We start from the raw sequence: 18,656 nt of genomic DNA, 5'->3' as shown, positions 1-18,656 counted from the left end.
TAACCTGAAAATGCACTCACTGGAGGCTCTCCTTACACTGGAAGATGCTGACATTTGTGCGGTCATGGAAACTTGGTTCAGGGTTGCGGAGAACACCCCTGCCTTACCAGACTACACCAAATTCCACACATTCTGACCCCAAAATGAGGTCAGAAAGACTAAGGGTGGTGGAGTCTCTATCTTCATGAAGGACAGGTACACCTCCAGTCTGGTTTGCCACCTTGATGCACTGAAACTACTCCAGGTACAACTGACAGTTGGCAAAACACCCATCCAAGTTGCAGCCAGCTATAGACTCCCATCCATAACTCAGCACACCTACTCCTCCTACTTAGACCCACTTGACTCCATCAAGGTAACTCCTAACACCCTGATCCTTGGTGACTTTAAGTACCCCACCATAGACTGGGTGAACTATTCTTGTAATAATGCACTCACCTAACGATTTCTTGACTTCATCAATTCTAGTGCACTAGACCAGCTCATCTCATTCCCCATAAGGGGAGATAACATTCTGGACTTGGTTCTCACCAACATGGGCAACCGCTGCACCACTCCCCTAGTATGTTTTTCCCTGGTGAGATCAGATCATTGGTCTGTCTCATTAGAAGCTTCTATCCTACCCAACTCTCCAGCAGTAGCCAGGCTAAAAAACTTCTCAAAAGCTGACTACAACCTCCTGAGGGAGGGTATCAGTAGCTTCACACCACCACTCCCCTCAGAGAATGCGGACAACTATGCTGAGCAGTCTCCCAGTGCAGTATACAAACACCTGTACAACTGCATGGGCTCAGCCATACCCAAGAGAACTAAAACCTGCTCCTCAAGGAAATGTATACACGTCTGGTGGACATCCTCTATCAACAGGCTTTATAGCAAACAGAAGAAACCATTGTCCAAGGGCAAAAAGGAACAAATTCCAAATTGGTAAAACTCCCTCCTTAGCCTTAACAAGCAAATTAGATTAGTAGTGAAAACCTCTGAAGCCAATTATGAATCGGAACTAGCCTCTGAAACAAAAGGAAACCACAAAGCCTTCTTCAGTTACGTCAGGAACCTCCATAGAAAAACCCAGGTTTGTTCCAAATTAGTACTTAATGATATCACTTACACTGATCCTGTTGACTTAGCCAACCTGCTAGCAGATAGGTTCATTGCAAAGTTTACCCCCCTGTCCCCGCAAAGGCCCATAAAAACATCCCAATACTAGTCCCGCACCTGACATCTCCGCAGATCAAGTGAAGTGTTAAAGGCCCCTATCTAAGGTAAAGAACACAGCTTCCATGGAATCTGATAGCATCCCAGGCTGTATTCCTCACTATCTCCAGCAAGAACTAGCTTTACCATTGAGCACCCTATTCAACCACAACCTAAGTACAGGCTTCATTCCAGCAGAGTGGAGAACTGCCATTGTCATCCCTTTGCACAAAGGTGGTGCCACTACTGACCCTGGAAACTATTGCCCCATTAGCTTGACAAGTGTGATCTGTAAAGCCATGGAGTGTATTATTATGCATCTCATAAACAAGGACATAGGCAATCTCCAAGCACTTGACCCCACCCAGTTCGGATTTGTCAAGGGAAGATCTTGCCTGTTGAACCTGGTTGACTTCTTTGAGATTGCCACCAAGGCCCTGTATGAGAGAAAGTCAGTACATACAGCTTACCTTGACTTGGCCAAGGCCTTTCACACAATCCTTCACTCAGGCATCATCGAAAAGCTAACACAACTTGGCATGAAACCCTATCTCATCAGGTGGGTGGCCAACTGGCTCACTGATAGCACCCTTCCTTGAGGAGCAGGTTTTAGTTCTGTTGGGTATGGCTTAGTCCATTGTAAAAACTCCAAGGTCAATATAATCACCTCCACCTGCGACAGCAAACCTGTCACTAGTGGTGTTCCCCAGAGATCTGTCCTGGGACCCCTACTGTTTGGCATCTAATTCTCAGAGGTCCAGGCAAAGACAAAAGGCCTGTGGCTGACCAAGTTTGTAGATGACTGTAAGTAGGGTGCTGTCATTGATTCCCCAAATGATGTTAACATACTGCAAGAGGGTCTCACAGCAAGAAATGACTGGTGCCAAAGTCATGGCCTCGAGGTAAAAGCAAAAAAATGTGTTATCATATCATTCGGCAAAAACACACCCCCTGCTGATTACCACATCAAAGGCAGCCCACTAAGCACACAACCTGTGGTGAGAGACCTGGGTGACAACAATCTAACATTCGACCATCATGTAGCGGCAGTGGTCACAAAAGCCTTCTATTTGGTTCATCTCATAGGTAAAGCGATTGCATTCAAAAAAAGGAGATTATTACCTCTGTGTACTCCTCCCTCATTAGGCCAATAATTGAGTATAAAGCCCCATTTGGCATGTACCTCTACAAACATCTGCACCAACTGGAAAGGCCACAGAAATACCTCACAAAGGGAATCTATGGCCTCCAACTCATGTCCTATGCGGACAGGCTCAAATCGCTATCACTCTACTTGGTATCGTACAGATTGCTCAGAGGTGATCTTTGTCATGCCTGCAAGGCAATCTTGGGCCCTCCCCTACTAGAGATGCTCCATATTCATAAATATAACTCCTCGTGCATTACCTGCTCAAAAGGCCTAAATCTAATATGCAACATCAACAACACCTGCTGGAGAGACACGTTTGTCTCCCAGAGGCTGTCCCGTCTCTGGAATAGACTTCCCATACATGTCAGACAGAATACCTTGCTGATTCTCTTCAAACACAACCTTGATGAGAGGCTGGGAAACCACAAATTTATCCCTGTGGTTCCACCTGTGTCTCTCACTGACAGGAGTGACAGGTGCTGAATGAGGTTTCTTTGTTGGGGATAAACTCTTGGCTAGGCTTGTAAGGGGCCCTAGTAAAATCCTATGATCCTATGATATTGTTATTCCATACTCAAGTTTAGGTCTAATGTAATTAACAAAGAATGACTTCATTTCTGATTTCCTAGACTTTATAAATCTTTGTAGACAACCTATAGTTCTATAACTATCATTAACCAATTGGTTGATATGATTAAAAAAACTTCAAAGCTGGATCTACCCATATACCCAGGTCCTTAAATGAATCTGCAGTTTCAATCACTTTGTGCTGTATCAGATATTCACCATTCAGTTTATGTCTCCCAAATCTCATATGCTTAGTTTTTGATGTATTTATCAACAAATTATTCTCCTGTGCCCAAATGGTCAATTTATTGAAGTTATTTTGCAGACATGCCATACCTGTAACACGCAATCAGTTTACCCAATTTCAGGTCATCTGCATGCAGACTGTAGAACACCTCAGATGAAAAAGATAGGTCTGAATGATACAATCTAAACAAGTATAGGCCTAGGACAGAGCCCTGTGGGACACTCTCTAACTAAGAATATCATCTGTCCAGCTGTAATATGACATTTGCCATGTTCTATCTGTAAGCCACACAGCTATCCATCTTATCAACTGTAAACTGATACCTAGCTGTAATTTATTTATCGGTATTTTGTGTATGATCCAGTCAAATGCTGGAGTTAGATCTATATAAATTACATCACAGCACAAGTTGTCATTCATTGCTGTTATTATAGTTTTATAGAACACCATGTTACAGATGGTAATAGAGCTATTTTCAACACATGCATGCTGTTTTGGTTTCCAGTCCCAACCTTTCCAGTTTTGACAATAACTTATCCAATATTACCTTCTCCATTATTTTTCCACATCATGAAAGTAGACTTAAGGGTCTGTATGACTCTGTGTTTGTCCTACTCCCCTTTCCCTTAAAGACGGGTTTAATAAGCACATATATCTCCAATCTTGAGGAATCTCCCCAGATTTATATGACATAGTAAATAATCGATATAATGGTACTATGCATTTGTGTGCATATATATGTCTGTCCATGTGTGCATATATGTGAGCATTCATGTTTATCATACAGTTTCAGGAAAAACAGTTTCATCTAGAAATGAAAGGATGTGCCCAATCATCATACCCCTTTTCATTTTGTACCTGGTCTTGTAGGGAAAGCTGATTTTATATTTGAGTCAATGCTGTCTGCTCTTGCCTAAAGCAGTCTTATTTAGGTGGAGTTATTCGGTTCTGTGATTACTTCCATTTGACTAAAGATGGCATGTGGGATAAAGGAGGAATTGCACACGGACTGGTTACAGGTTATTGATATGCAGCATAGATTCTCGAGGTGTTGGTCACACTAGCACTGAAAGAACAGTTTAACATTCTGTTAGCATGTTGTAGCAAAGGCCTCCAGTCCATGTCTCATCTTGCTGTGATAAATAAGATGTAGACTTGAGGTCAGTAAACACAAAATTGTAGAAACAGATTATATATCCCCCCTCAGCTCCTTGCCTTTTCCCATACTGTGCAGACCATGGCACTTTGTCATGAATAAATACATGCATCCCACTCACCAAATCCTCAAGTTCTCTTTTTTCTCATGGGTCTGTGACATTTCCTCCAAATGTCATAAACACAAGATACAAATGATGAAACCCAAAGGGTTGATCATGAAAAGATCAAAGCAGAAAGAAAGAAACAAAAGTACACATGTTTTTGCAGGGGGGCAAGTCCCTGCAGCCCCCACAACCCCTGCTAAATATGTATAACAACTCTGAGATAGTACTACACTGGGGAAAGGGCACATTTCCCATTTCCTGCAATTTCAGTCAGGAAAAGCCAATAATGTTTAATCAGCTGTATCTCAATCATCTGTATTAGTTTTTTTGACTAGATGACAGATACACAACCTGGCGAGAGGCGTTTGTCCCCCCACTAAAAAAAATTATGTTTTGCTTCAGCTTTTTCATGCTTGACCATTTGGGTTTGATCATTTGTACTTTGAGTTTATAGAATTTCAAGGAACTGTCATAGACCTGTTTCCCACATGGCAGTTATATAAAATGTACTATTTTTTACCTCCTCCTGTTTGTAACTTGTCTTGTGCTAAGAATTCCATTTCTTTGATTTCTGTCTTTTTTTAATGTCAAGTCTAAATCTTCTCATGCACCTTTATTGTTGACATGTCTCCAAAAACCGATATAATTAGTGATGACCCCTCTACATTCTCCCATTGTTATGTCTGTGAAACACTAGTATAATTAGCTACATCACCTTCCATGGACAGCAGTAATATAAAACATACCCCCTTATCCTTCACTGGCATTATGTACCTAGCCTCATGCTTTGAAACAGATCCCCCACATATCCAGTTGCAGTCCCATCCATGTCTCATATGCATAATGCAATAGGCCTTTTCTCAACTGCTGATTTATGTGAGGTGTATCACTATGAAAATGAAGACTACATAAAAATGTATGAATTAAAAAGTAAATATTGAAAGAGAAGCTGAAGTTTGGTACACTGGAAAAAAAAGACTGTCATAAGATATCATTACTCTGACAGTAGCTGGCAGTTTTGCATGGCAGACTGATTAGTGTTTAGAGACGCTTGTCATGTCACACTTCCGGTTACATGACAGTACATGCTTCCTCTCCTCTCCTCCTATTCTGAACATGATTCAAACCCCTGCACTTATCTGTGCTTATGCAGTTTGTAGGGACCAGACACATACATCTCATGCCATGTTTTTGTATGCACTTTGCCTTTCACTACCCCTGCTCAGCAGGCTACTTAAGAATTGATCATACTCTCTGCTGATAAGGTCTGCAAAAACATTTGCTGGTTAAGGATGAACTTTGGCTTTGCACTTCAAGGGGCACTGTTTCTGAATCATAGACATTTTTTCCTTGCTAAATTATCATATAACATATAATATGCAAAATGAAATATGTATGAACAAAGCTTTTGAATTTAGTTTATGTAGAATTTTTAAATGTGCATTACAGTTTCTAGAAATCTAATTAATGACTGAAGCTTTTACAGAAATAATGTACGCATTTGAAAGTGTTGAATGCTTTGCATATGGTGCAGTGAGATGACTGATGACACTGGAAGACATTTTGGCTACAACCCATATAATGATATTTGCCTGGTACAACAAAAGAAAAAAGAAAAAGGTAAATGCTGAGAAATGGCAATGAAGAAGTAAGCTTGTATAGTGAATGTTTTGTGATACAGTACTAATGTTTAATAATCAGAAAGCCTTTAGCTTCTCTTTACAGGGATGCCACATGGTTACTTGGGAATTGCTTCAGCCACACAATATGCAAGCGTAAGCTGCCATGATTTGGCTCTACATCACTGACTCAGTTCTAGGGTTGCTACCTTTTAAGATGCCCAAAAAGGGACATATTTTACAGAAATGCATTTTGCCAAAATATAAACTGTTTATAAAATTTCATTTTATCTGTTGTTATTGTAGTAAGGGGTTTCAGTTACAAAACAACTGTTTTATTCAGAGATTAGAGAAAAGTTAATAAATGTTGTCATAAAATTTCAGGGTATTTGCCATTTTTTTATGTTTATTGCATGACACAACTGCCCAACCAGAGAAAGTCCTGTTTAAAAAGGAACATGTGGTAACCCTTTGTTAATGCCCAGGATTTAACCTCCATGTTTACTATACTGTATTACTTTACAATTTCTACTTCAGGTCATGTGCTTGTAGTCTGTAATACTTTCTAAAATACTGTTTTCCATATTTCTAACATGGTCTTTTTATCAAATCATAACATTAATACAAGTGAAGACAAATTTAATTCCTTCCTAAAGCCTGACCTTAGAGTCAGTGTGAAAATTTTCCTTTTGTTACAGAACTATACAGTGTTATTGCAAAACTTCATGGTGGGTCTTGCAAATAGCAATTTTAATATTTACAATAAAAGTGATCAATAAATGGCCATATTATGGCACTGAGCTGCCAGATGTAGCAAAATGAAGCTGAGATACTGAAAATGTAATAGCGATCAATTCGGGATTTGTGTTTTGAGAAAATATATAGGAACAGCAAGTGGGAGCAACCAAAACAGATGCACCTGAGTGAGGGTCTGACAAGGGAAGCCTAATGTTTGAATATAAAATGGGTCATTTTCTTGGGCCTAGATTATATTATTGAAAACTGAAGTCAGCGAACGCCTGTTCACCTATCAATAAACAGTGTGAAATGTCATTTCTGCGAATGGCCACTACAGTGAATTTTTTACTAGGGGAAAAATTGTTTGGCCATCGTCATGAATTTGCCCTTTTCCCCACTATAGTGTGATCTTGGAGTTGGTATACTTAGTTGGGGGTGGGGTGGAGGTGAAGTCCCCCACTTTGACAGCTTTTGAATACTGTCTCATTTACAGTTGGCCAAGCGATATTTTCCCCTAGGAGAAAATTCACTGTAGTGGCCGTTCACAGAAATAACAGTTTGCTGTTTAGTGATCAAGAACAGGCGTTCACTGACTTGGGATTTCGATGTCGTAATATAGACCCAATTTTCTCTGCTACAGGATTTAAAAAAAAAAAAAAAAAAACAAGCAAAAAAAAAAAAAAACAAAGCTGGTTTCATTATCTACTAGCAACGTTTATACAATGGGCGGCACTGTGGTGCATCAGTTAGCATTGTTGCCTCATAGCAAGAAGTTCTCCAGTTCGATTCTTGGCTGAGGTGCTTTCTGTGTGGAGTCTGCATGTCCCCTCTGTGTTCACATGGGTTTCCTCTGGGTGATCCAGTTTCCTTCCTCATTCACAAGACATGCTGCAAATGGAATGGACTCTCTAAATTGGCCCTAAGTGTGAGTGTGTGCAGGCGTGTGTCTTCTGAGGAACGTTGAGTGCTGGGCTGGCAACTTGACACCATAAAACACTACTACCACTCATTCTGTGGACCATAGATCTATTGTGGTGACCCCTAACACAAGGAGCCAAAAGGAGAAGAAGAAGAACACTAGCAACATTTATACAACAACAGCAAACAGAAAAAGGGTCTGATTTATAGTATTTGGGGAGTATTTTTAAGTGACACTGAGCAGCAACAAAACCAATGCATTCTTCATTTCATGGATAGTACCAATGACAACTGTAGACAGAGCATCCAATTGCTAACATATTTACCTGAACTGATAGTAGCGCTAGAGATGTAACACCTTAAGGTAAAAATACTAGAAATGGTGGAAGGGTAGATTTTTGTTTAGGTAACTACATTGGGGAGTGTAATTGAGAAGAGAACAAAGCAGATTGAAGGAAATGATTGCTTTTGTTTTTCTTGAGAGAAGAAAGGGTAAAAATTAACATTAGTGACCAGCAAGCTTGTACAGTTCTCTTCTTCAATACTAGAAGACAGTGCAAATGATTTCACATTCATATTCACCTACAGATGTAATTTCTTTTTAAACAATGTGTATCACTGTAGTCACTGAATGTTGGATACAATAAAAACATTACTTATAACTGAACTATTAATTTTTTGCAAATCCTTTTTAGTTGTAAGAAAGAGAAAATGGAGAGCAACAGCAGTGTATACACTGCACTTAACTTTACACTCTTATTAAAACTGTATTGATATGCTGAATCAACTGAAATTTAGGTATAAACTGGAACACCTTCTACCTCTACTGGAAACATAATAGGAAGGGGATTTTTGATTCCTAAGCTACAGTATGCACCATGTCTTCGCAACTTCTGCTATACTGCAGACAACGTTAATCAAAATATACAGGTCCATTGTACTTACTGATTCCAGACAGCATCACAGCCTGTGTATAGAGAGTCAGCTGACTCCTATTCTCTTCATAAGCTACCATTGTATTAAATCCTTTTAGGCTCTAGCTGTTACATCTAGACTACTAACTGCAAATGGTCAATACTATAACTCAGGTATATTCCAATATATTCGATAAAACAAACCACGTCAAAACAAAAACCAAGTTTATTTCTGCAAAGCTTTCGGGTTAACACCCTTCCTCAGTGCATTATAAAAACAGATGATACATACATTTTAAATAGGAGCATCATTAAATCACATGTCAGCCAGCTAACCTATCACACATTCCAGACAGCTACCATCCCCTGCTTCACAAATTAAGTTACAGCTGTCAAGCATTGTACCTTGTGCTCCAACAACCAAGGAACCTTAAAAATTAATGGCCTCCCTTTGGAAAAGTTAGATGTGACAATATCTTAAGAAAATGTGCATGTGCTACAGTGAATCATTAATTCAAGGCTCTCATGAATTAAAGTAATGTTCTAAGGTTTAAAAAACAGCTAGCTGACCATTTATAGTAAATGTACAACTGCAGTGCGTACTGTTCCAGAGTAGATTGCAAAAATGCAAAATTGTGAACATCATAAATGCTGAGAAATAATGTATGAAACACAGAAAGGTAAAAAAATTAACTATTTTTTTTTTTACAGGGAGGCAAGCCCTTCCACACCCTCTGAACTTCTACTTACCAGCTCACAGAAGGGAGAAACCTCTCATAATAAGGGAATCATCACTGGCATTCACTTATAAATCACACTGGCGGCAAGAATTTATTCTGCAGAGCAGAGACTGTCATAACATTCCTCTGTGTCTTTTTCTTCGGGCAACTGACGTTCAAGGAATTTCACATTGGCCACTTGTAGAAGAACCATGGATACTGGCATAATGGCTAATTTGTTATATTAATATACACTCTAAGAATGTTTTGCTGTAATATTTGTCAACTGTATAAGAGAATTACCTCTGATTTTCTTGGCTGATTTACATTTTGTTTGTTGTCTCTATACCTACTTGTATGTATTTGACATTTTGCAGTAACTGTGCCTCTGGGTGGAGTTACAGCCGAAGACCAGCTTCACCCACCTGGTTAACAAAGGGAATAAATGAATTAATACTTTCTGAAGTATAAGTGGTTTGAACTGATGAGAAGGAAATGGATTTGGCACATCTTTTTTCTTTATATTTTTTTCCTTTCTAGTTTGGTTAACTGTACAGTTTCACCAAATGCTAAAATTTGGCACATTTCTAATGTCCTTTCCTGAAACTATTAGGAAAAGTCATTTGCAGTATTTTTTTTTTATAGAAAGAATATTGTATATCCATGAAAATGAAGAAAGAAAAAGGCTGCTCACTGTGCCTGAAGGTGAGATAAAAGGCACTCCACCAGTGCATTGATAGTTTATTAGCTCTGGGTGAAAATTATTTTGTGAATTAAGTGGTTCACTGCATTGCTGCTTTATGAAAGCCGGATATTTATTGATCACTGAAAACATAAATTACATGATATTAAATGATTCAGACAGTGAGAAATGGAGAGGGAATAAGTACCTTATGGCAGCATCGACCGCCTGCTCATTAACAGCTGTTCCTCCATGGCACACAAACCCCAGTATAACTTTGCACAGCAGTTTTTTTGCAGCATGAATGGTCTTTTGCATTTTTTTCACATAAAACACCGTTCCACCACTGAAGACTAGGATTAAATTACACCTACTTCAAAATGTGCTCCAACAGCTCTTTGAATGGGATATTAAACAAAACAGAGCTGCACTCATTCATGCATGCATCTTGAGAATGGCCGATTTTCAGAAGAGCTAAGGCTACATGCTAAGCCTGTTTTATATTGGCTAAAACTGTCACTTGAGTCTGATGTTTTAAGTCATCTTTAGGACAACTTTCAAGCTTTCTGATAAATGGAACCTTTTTTCAAACTGTAATGTGCATGAGATGTAGTTTTGCAGCTACTTGAGACAACAGTCTTGTATACATTTTATATATATATATATATATATATATATATATATATATATGTGTGTGTGTGTGTGTGTGTGTGTGTGTGTATATATATATATATATATATATATACACACACATATGTTTTTCATATGCTTTCAAATATATGTGCAGAGCAAAACAAAAATGAAATAAGCACTCCAAAGTAAGTAAATAATAAATTCCCAGCACTGTGGATCAATAACAACAGTGAACTTTGTGAATTGTTCAGAAAACTTGACAACTAAATGTGACACTTCGGAGTAAATTAAAGTAGCATGAGAATTCAGAGAAACTCCCATTAAAGTGGGTATCTAACATTCCCTGATACCCTTAACAACACACAAAATTAATAATGGCAAAATTATTGTTTTCAGAAGCCACGCATTTTAAGTACACATGTTTATTAATAAGTATGATTGTTCAAGTTGTAATGTAGTTATCATTAACCAGAAAAAAAAAATGTATAACCCAGTTTAGGTCCCAGTACATAGTCTGTTACATTAGTGGTACTTTCTTATATATTGGGTTTAGCTAAAGCAGGCTTACTATTTTCTTAATTTCAACAGTTGCAAATTTATCTTGAATATAGTATTGTATATTTAGCAATTCCTACCACTTCAATTTATTTCTCTTTCTTAAAAATGTAACAGATATATATGGTTGTTAATTGAGTTTTGAACCTATGTGCTTATTTCACTTTATTCTGTATAATGGTTTGTGTGTGTGTTTTTTTATCAGTCATTTTATAAAAGATATATTTCTTGAAAAAAACATAGATCACCGGTTCTGTAGTTTGTTTCTGTGTAGGTGCAAAGCATAAAACTGTGATGCCGTGTGTTGCACTCTGGCTATAGAAGGCAGAGTTTGCCAGAAATAAGCTGGTTTCCACCACTCATAATGAATGGCATGGCATTTCCTAGGTGTGATCCCACTGTTTAGAACTGCTTCTGAAACACGTTGATGCTTCTAATAATTTAAGAAAGGCACCAGATATCTCAATGTGTCTGTGTCCTGAGTTATTAACCTGCTAATAAGCCGATGAGTCAGTATTACCAGAATGACTGAAATTCTGTATTTTCTGTACTGAGTACCACTGGGTTTTAGAAAGGCTTAGTATGATGCAAAAGCCTTAACTCCAAATGATTCTTCATCATGTTAAACCTTTTCTATTCCTAAACTGCACTACCGCTGAGGTGTTTCCTCACAAGGGCTTCAGCAATCTTGCAGCTGATAACATATGCCAGTACATCAGTCTAGAGAGTAGCTAATGATAATTATTAATTACTGACATTAATTTACTGTGAAAGTCTGACTGGCTAATAAATACCAATTTTCAGTGGAAGCCCAAGGAGAAAATCTCCCAAGACTTTAATAAGAAAAACAGTAATAAAAATGTAATTAAAAGAACAGCTAAATATACAGTTTGACAGTGGAATACATAGGATACACATTTCTAAGAGGAGCTACAAGTTATATAACAATTAAATTACTGTATACAAAAGTATAAGAAATATAATCCATTACAGTAGAATCAAAAAGGTTGAGCTTGGAAGTTTACAGGAGACAGCAAGAAGGTAAGGAGAGCATTGGGTGGGAGGCAAAGTAGGTATAGAAGAGGGACAGAGTAGCAGACCTAGGTTAGAAGTTAAGGAGAAAACGACTGATTACTATAAGAGAGGCAAAGTGTGAGGGGGTGAGAGAAACAGAGAAAGGGAAGGAGTACTGCCTACTAGAAAAAAGACAGGAGAAGGGAAAAGTGATGCAGAAAGGAAGAGAAAGAGTTCATGAAAATGGAAGTAATGGGAAGATATGAGTTCCCCCAAGAAAGGGGAGAAGGCAGGAGTTCCACAGTGCAATCAAACAGTAAGATGAGAGGTAAGAACGAAGGTGCAGTAAATGTTATTGTAGATCATACAGGTGTGCTACATGGGCATAACCGCGAGTTAATGAGAGATTCTTTGAATCAGAACTTTAAATAGAAGCTGGATATAGTTCTGATGGAATGTGGAATAGAGTTCCAAAGTTTATCAATGCAATGAGATTAAAGACTTTGTCATATACGTTTTTTAGATTATAGCAGATAATGATGACGTGCTGAGGAGATACAAGGGCAGATGAAGGGATTATATAATATTTTATGTGTTTGAAGATGTGTGTGGGCTAATTGATGGGGGACCTAGGTTCATAGGTTGGTACTAGGCTATCAGCCCTAGGGCCTATACAAGCCTAGCCATAACAATTCTCTGGATATTTCTTCCCACAATATTTACTTCCCTGGACCCCTGTCTAGCAGGGCGACTGACATGATCCCCGAGGTGAATTTCCTATCTCCTATCTAATTGTCAAGGTTCCTTTTAAAGAGGGCCAAGGAGGCGCTCTGCTTGACACATATGGGCAGTCTATTCCAGAGTATGAGGAGTCTCTGGGTCAGGAACCTATCCCTCCAGCATGTTTTCTTCATTGTGGTGACAAGGTTTAGATCCCTGGAGCATGTGGCTCTGAGGGATTGGGGTTTCTTTAAGTGGAGCATGTCCAACAGCTCAGGGTTTGACATGGCCTTGTATGTTAATCAGAGATCACCTCTGAGTAGACAATATGCCACAGAGTATAGCTGGAGTTTTTTTAGACGATCAGCGTAGGACATCTGCTTTAGGCCTGTGATTCTTTTAGTGAGGTATTTCTGTGGCTTTTCCAGCTGTTGCAGATATCTTCTGAGGTACATACCAAATGAGGTGCTGTACTCTATAATGGGTCTAATGAGGAATGAGTACAGTGGGACAATGACCTCCTTTTTTCTGGATGAAAAGCCCTTAGTGATGAGGTGTGCCACATAGAAGGATTTCCTGACTGTTGTGATGTTGTGGTTATTGAAGGTGAGACCACTGTCCACCTGTGTCCCTAAGTCTCTCATCATACTTTCTGTGTTTAGTGTACTGCCACCAATGTGGTAATTCATGGGTACATGGTTTTTCCCAAAGGGGATAACTATACATTTCTTGGCATTAAGCTTGAGCCCATGGCTCAGGCACCAAACATCTGTTTCTGTAAGGCCCTTTTGTAGAATATCCACTTTATTTGGGGATTCAATAATGGCTCCCAGTTTGCAGTCATCTGTGAACTTTGTTAGCCAGAGTCCCTTAGTGTTGGCCTGTACTTCAGAGAAGTAGATGCTAAACAAGACTGGTCCCAGGACTGAACCCTGAGGTACTCCACTTGTCACCTGTCTGGAGCTGGATTTGGAGTTGGCTACTTTTACAGTGTGGGTTCTGTCAGTAAGCCAGTTGGCAACCCATCGAGTGATGTAGGGATTTATGCCCAGCTTAGCAAGTTTATCTATGATTCCAGAGTGGGGAATGGTGCCAAAGGCCTTGGTGAGGTCCAGATAGGCTGTATGGACCTCCTTACCCTTATCCACAGCTCTGGAAACTGATTTGAAGAAGCCAGTCAGGTTCAGGAGATACGATCAGACCTTCACAAACCCAAACTGGGTGGGCTCCAGTGTTTAAAGGTTGCCAATGTCTTTGTTTATAAGTTCCAAGATAATGCGTTAAATGCCCTTGCAGATCAGGCTCATCAGACTGATGGGACGGTAGTTCCCGGGATCCAAGGTGGATCCCTCTTTGTGGAGTGGGATAACTGTAGCTGTGCGCCACTCAGTGGGCACAAAGCCTGAGGTGAGGCTATGATTAAACATGACACTTAGGTGAGGTGCCAGTTCATTTTGTAGTTCATGCAGTACACAACCCGGGATGTCATCTGGTCCCATGGATGCTGTATTCTTAGCTTTGGAGAGTGCAATTTCTACCTGTGTGGCCGTGATTACCAGAATTTGGCAATCTTTTGGTATTGAAATGGGCCCTTTAGGGGATGAGAGGGGGGGGTGACGTTGGCACTAAATCGATCTGCCAGGATATTGGCAATATCCTTGGGATCAGTATATTTAAATCCATTCTGTTGTAGCTCAGAGCAGATCTGAGCATTGCCATTTAGATTTTTGACATAACTATAGAATGCCTTGTGGTTGTCTTTGGAATCTTTAGCAATTTTATTTTTGTAACTTGCTTTGGAGGATTTTATGAGGGATCTCAGCTTCTTACTGAGGCTGGTAAGGGAGTTTTTTTGCATCCTGGGATTTTCCTCTTTTCTGCAACAGTTTCTTCCTTCTGTTGTATAGTTTGTTTATGGCAGGGGACCACCAGATTAGGGTCCCTTTTTTGGAGGAGAGCATCATGGTTCTATTTGGGATAGCACGATTCATGCATTAGTGGATGTGCTCATACAGTGCCTTAGAGTAGGACTTAGCAGTCACACTTTCAGCTCCCGTCTGCATGAGTGTCATGAAGTTTGTCACTTCTGACTTGAGTAGCATGAAGTTGGCTTTGGAGAAGTTTTTTACAGAGGTTTTCCTTACTGGGGTGGGATATGGATGTCAAGGGTGATTAGCTTATGGTCAGACCTGACCAATGAGGGAGTGACCACTGGTGTGGAGCATCTATCTCCCATGTTGGTAATGACCAGGTCTAGGATATTGGAGCCCCTGGTGGGACAATGGATTAGTTGATCCAGGGCATTGGAATTTATGAATTCCAAAAACCGTTGGGAAAAGGTGTTGGTACCCTAGTAGTTTTCCCAGTTAATGGCAGGGTAGTTGAAATCACCCAGTATTAGGGTGTTTGGTTGTATCTTAATATTTTCCAGTATGTTTAGAAAGGTGTAGTGAGAATCTTGGGGCATGGTGGGGGATCTGTAGCAAGCTACAATTTGGATTGTAGTCTTACCTAGTGTTAGTTGCACCTGGAGAATTTCAGATGCATTGTGTTGGGCAACTCGCCTGGAGGTGTGAATATCCTTGGTGAATATGGACACTCCTCCACCTTTAGTGTTTCGTTCTTGGTTTGGTGGCTGAAAAGTGTGGTAAGAGTTGTAGCCTGGTATTGCAGGGGTGCTCTCTGCAGCCTTGAACCAGGTCTCAGTTACTGCCCAGATATCAATGTTCTCCATTTTTTAGGAGTGCCTCGAGAGAGTGCATTTTGAGCTGGGCTTCTCCATGTCCAAATAACTATATATTAGTTAGGTATAGAAGTCACTTTATGACACAAAAAAGCCAGAATGTCTATCAACAGGAACTAGAATCACTCTGTATTAAATCCAGTACCATTTTTCCTAAGTGATCTTAACTATCCAACTATAGACTGGGAAACCTACACCACCACTAGTGCACAAGCACAGACTTTCCTGGACTTTGTCAATACAAATGTCCTGGAACAATTAGTCAGAATACCCTCTAGGAGGAATAACATCCTGGATCTTGTCCTTAGTAATGTGAGAGCATCTTGCACCATCCCTTGCATATATCTTCATCACTTGTTAGGTCTGACCATAAATCAGTCTCCTTTGAAATAAAACTGAAAACAGGACTCCCTTCCACCCAAGATACCATTAGAAATTTCTTTAAGACAAACTACCTACTCCTAATTGATACATTGGCACGCTTCAAACCCAACCAAACCCACATAACTCCACTTAATATGCAGAAATGTACTCCACCACACTATACCAGCAAGTAAACACCTGCTTGGATGCAGCTGCACCCCATTGGGACAATTACAGAGCAAACCCCAGAAACAAGCCCACATAGTGGAACCATAATATCAGCAAACATTTTATCAAAAGGAAAAGAATTCTGACCAAAAGGAAGCAGTGTAATTCCCAGAATGTTTGAGCCCTTTTCACTGAAAAAAAAATAACAACTGGGGAGCTTAATAAAATGCACCAAAGCCATGTTTGATGCTAAAATAGATACCCAGGTCAAAGACAATCACAAGGCATTTGGGACTTATGTTTGTTATCTCAGATCACAACACAGCAATGTGCTGAGTTGATTGTTATCAATGTTACCTACACTAAGGCTGAAGACCATGGCACCAAAGCCATGTTTGATGCTAAAATAGATACCCAGGTCAAAGACAATCACAAGGCATTTGGGACTTATGTTTGTTATCTCAAATCACAACACAGCAATGTGTTGAGTTGATTGTTATCAATGTTACCTACACTAAGGCTGAAGACACAGCAAATCTACTGGCCAATAAATGTATTTCTAACTTAACCCCTCTTTCCCCTCTGTCTGAACCTCAAGACATGACTGAAACTGGCTCGCCTATGGCTATCTCACAAAACCAAGTCCTAAAAGTGCTATCAAAAGCTAAAAATATTGTATAGGTTCATAGGTTGGTACTAGGCTATTGGCCCTAGGGCCTATACAAGCCTAGCCATAACAATTCCCTGGCTATTTCTTCCCACACTATTTACTTCCCTGGACCCCTGTCTAGCAGGGTGACTGACGTGATCCCTGGGGTGAATTTCCTTTCTCCCATCCAATCATCAAGGTTCCTTTTGAAGAGGGCCAATGAGGTGCTCTGCTTGACATGTATGGGCAGTCTATTCCAGAGTCTGGGGAGTCTCTGGGTCAGGAACCCATCCCTCCATTCATGACAATATCCCTGGATGTATCTTAAATAGCATGAAGCATGATTTAGCCACACCCCTAAGAAAAATATTCAGTTTTAGCCTCCATACAGGTTTTGTACCAAATGAACGGAGAACGGCTGCAGTCATTCGACTGCATAAGGGAGGGCCTTCCACAGACCCAGGCAATTACAGACCCATGAATCTGAACAGCCTCATATACAAAGCCATGGAAACACTTATCATAGGAATAATCATTCAGAACATAGGGGACCTCCAAACACTGGACTCATCTCAGTTGAATTCATCAAGGCAGGTCATGCTTACTCAACCTGATGGATTTTTTTGAACAGTCACCAAAGCAAGTGGTGAAGGCAAAATGGTACCACATGCCTCAACATGACCAAAATGTTTGACTCAATTTCCCACTCAGGTTTAGTGGAAAAGCTAAATAAACTGGGAATGAACTCCTATGTCACCTACTGGACTTCCATCTGGCTCACAGATAGGATGCAAGACATCAAAATATGAGATGTTACCTCCACAAAGGGACCAGTCACCAATGGAGTCCCCCAGGGTTCTCTGCTGGGACATCTCCTGTTTGACGTTTACTTTTTTGAAGTAAAAGCTAATACCAAAGGTCTCTGGCTGACTAAGTTTACAGATGACTGCAAGCTAGGAGCAGTCAATAAAACTCCAAATGTCTTAACCATCCTACAGGAAGGTTTGTCTTAAATAAATAACTTGTGTCTAGATCTGGGGATGTCATTGTTCCTGTTTACTCAGCCCTTATTAGCCCAGTCATTGAATATAATGTCCCCTTTGGCATATATCTGTCCAGACATATGCAAAAACTGTAATGCTTACAGAGATACCTTACTAAAAGGATACAAGGCCTAAACAAAAAAGACCCACAGCCCTGTCACTGTACACTTTAGCCTACAGACTGCTAAGAGATGACCTGTGTCTAGCATACAAGGCATCATCAAACCCAATACTGATGAATTTACTTCACATCAGCAAGTCAAATAGCATCAAAAATATGTGGTCTATTGATCTAAACCTCACCTGCAACATCAACAGAATGGTTTGGAGGGACAGGTATATATGCAGAGGATGCTGCTGCTCTGGAACAGACTCCCCACCCATATAAAAAAAGGTTCACCTCTGTCCATGTTCAAGTGCAACTTGGATGTATAGATGAGAAACAGAAAAATTATCCCAGGACTGCCCCCATACTACTAATGGACAGAGGCAGCTCCTAAGTGCTTTATCCCATGCATAGGTTCCCTCAAATTATCTATGGTAAGATCCCAGTTATTGTCAAAGGGATAATATATAATTATCGACCATGGGATAGCTAAGGCCAGTCTCAAACCAAATGGGATATTTTAATTCAAGTACTTAAAATGTCCCAAAAGGACAGCTAGCCTAGTTCTTACCTATGAACCTACAAGAATTCTAACCAGTTGAGAGCTCATAGTGTAATGCAGTGATGAGTTTTCTGTAGCAGGTTAGCT

At 39.9% G+C, this 18,656-nt stretch overlaps 2 protein-coding genes across 2 annotated transcripts in view; one reads left to right on the top strand and one right to left on the bottom strand.

Annotated features, from left to right (window-relative positions):
• Positions 1-9,619, top strand: part of SIRT3 (sirtuin 3) — a 714,236-nt gene extending 704,617 nt beyond the window's left edge. Inside the window, exon 8 of the mRNA XM_044082822.1 lies at positions 9,324-9,619. Within this exon, the coding sequence (XP_043938757.1) occupies positions 9,324-9,350 (27 nt within the window). The 3' untranslated portion in view covers positions 9,351-9,619. The remainder of the gene's footprint in view (positions 1-9,323) is intronic.
• The window catches only part of RIC8A (RIC8 guanine nucleotide exchange factor A), a 669,567-nt gene that overhangs the window by 9,986 nt on the left and 640,925 nt on the right, over positions 1-18,656 (bottom strand). The window lies entirely within an intron of this gene.

Source organism: Protopterus annectens, chromosome 9.part0, assembly GCF_019279795.1.
Source record: "Protopterus annectens isolate FY-2018-M chromosome 9.part0, PAN1.0, whole genome shotgun sequence".
Lineage (NCBI taxonomy): Eukaryota > Metazoa > Chordata > Ceratodontiformes > Protopteridae > Protopterus > Protopterus annectens.
The sequence above is the reverse complement of the archived record's forward strand: the minus strand, read 5'-3'. Positions and strand labels throughout refer to the sequence as shown.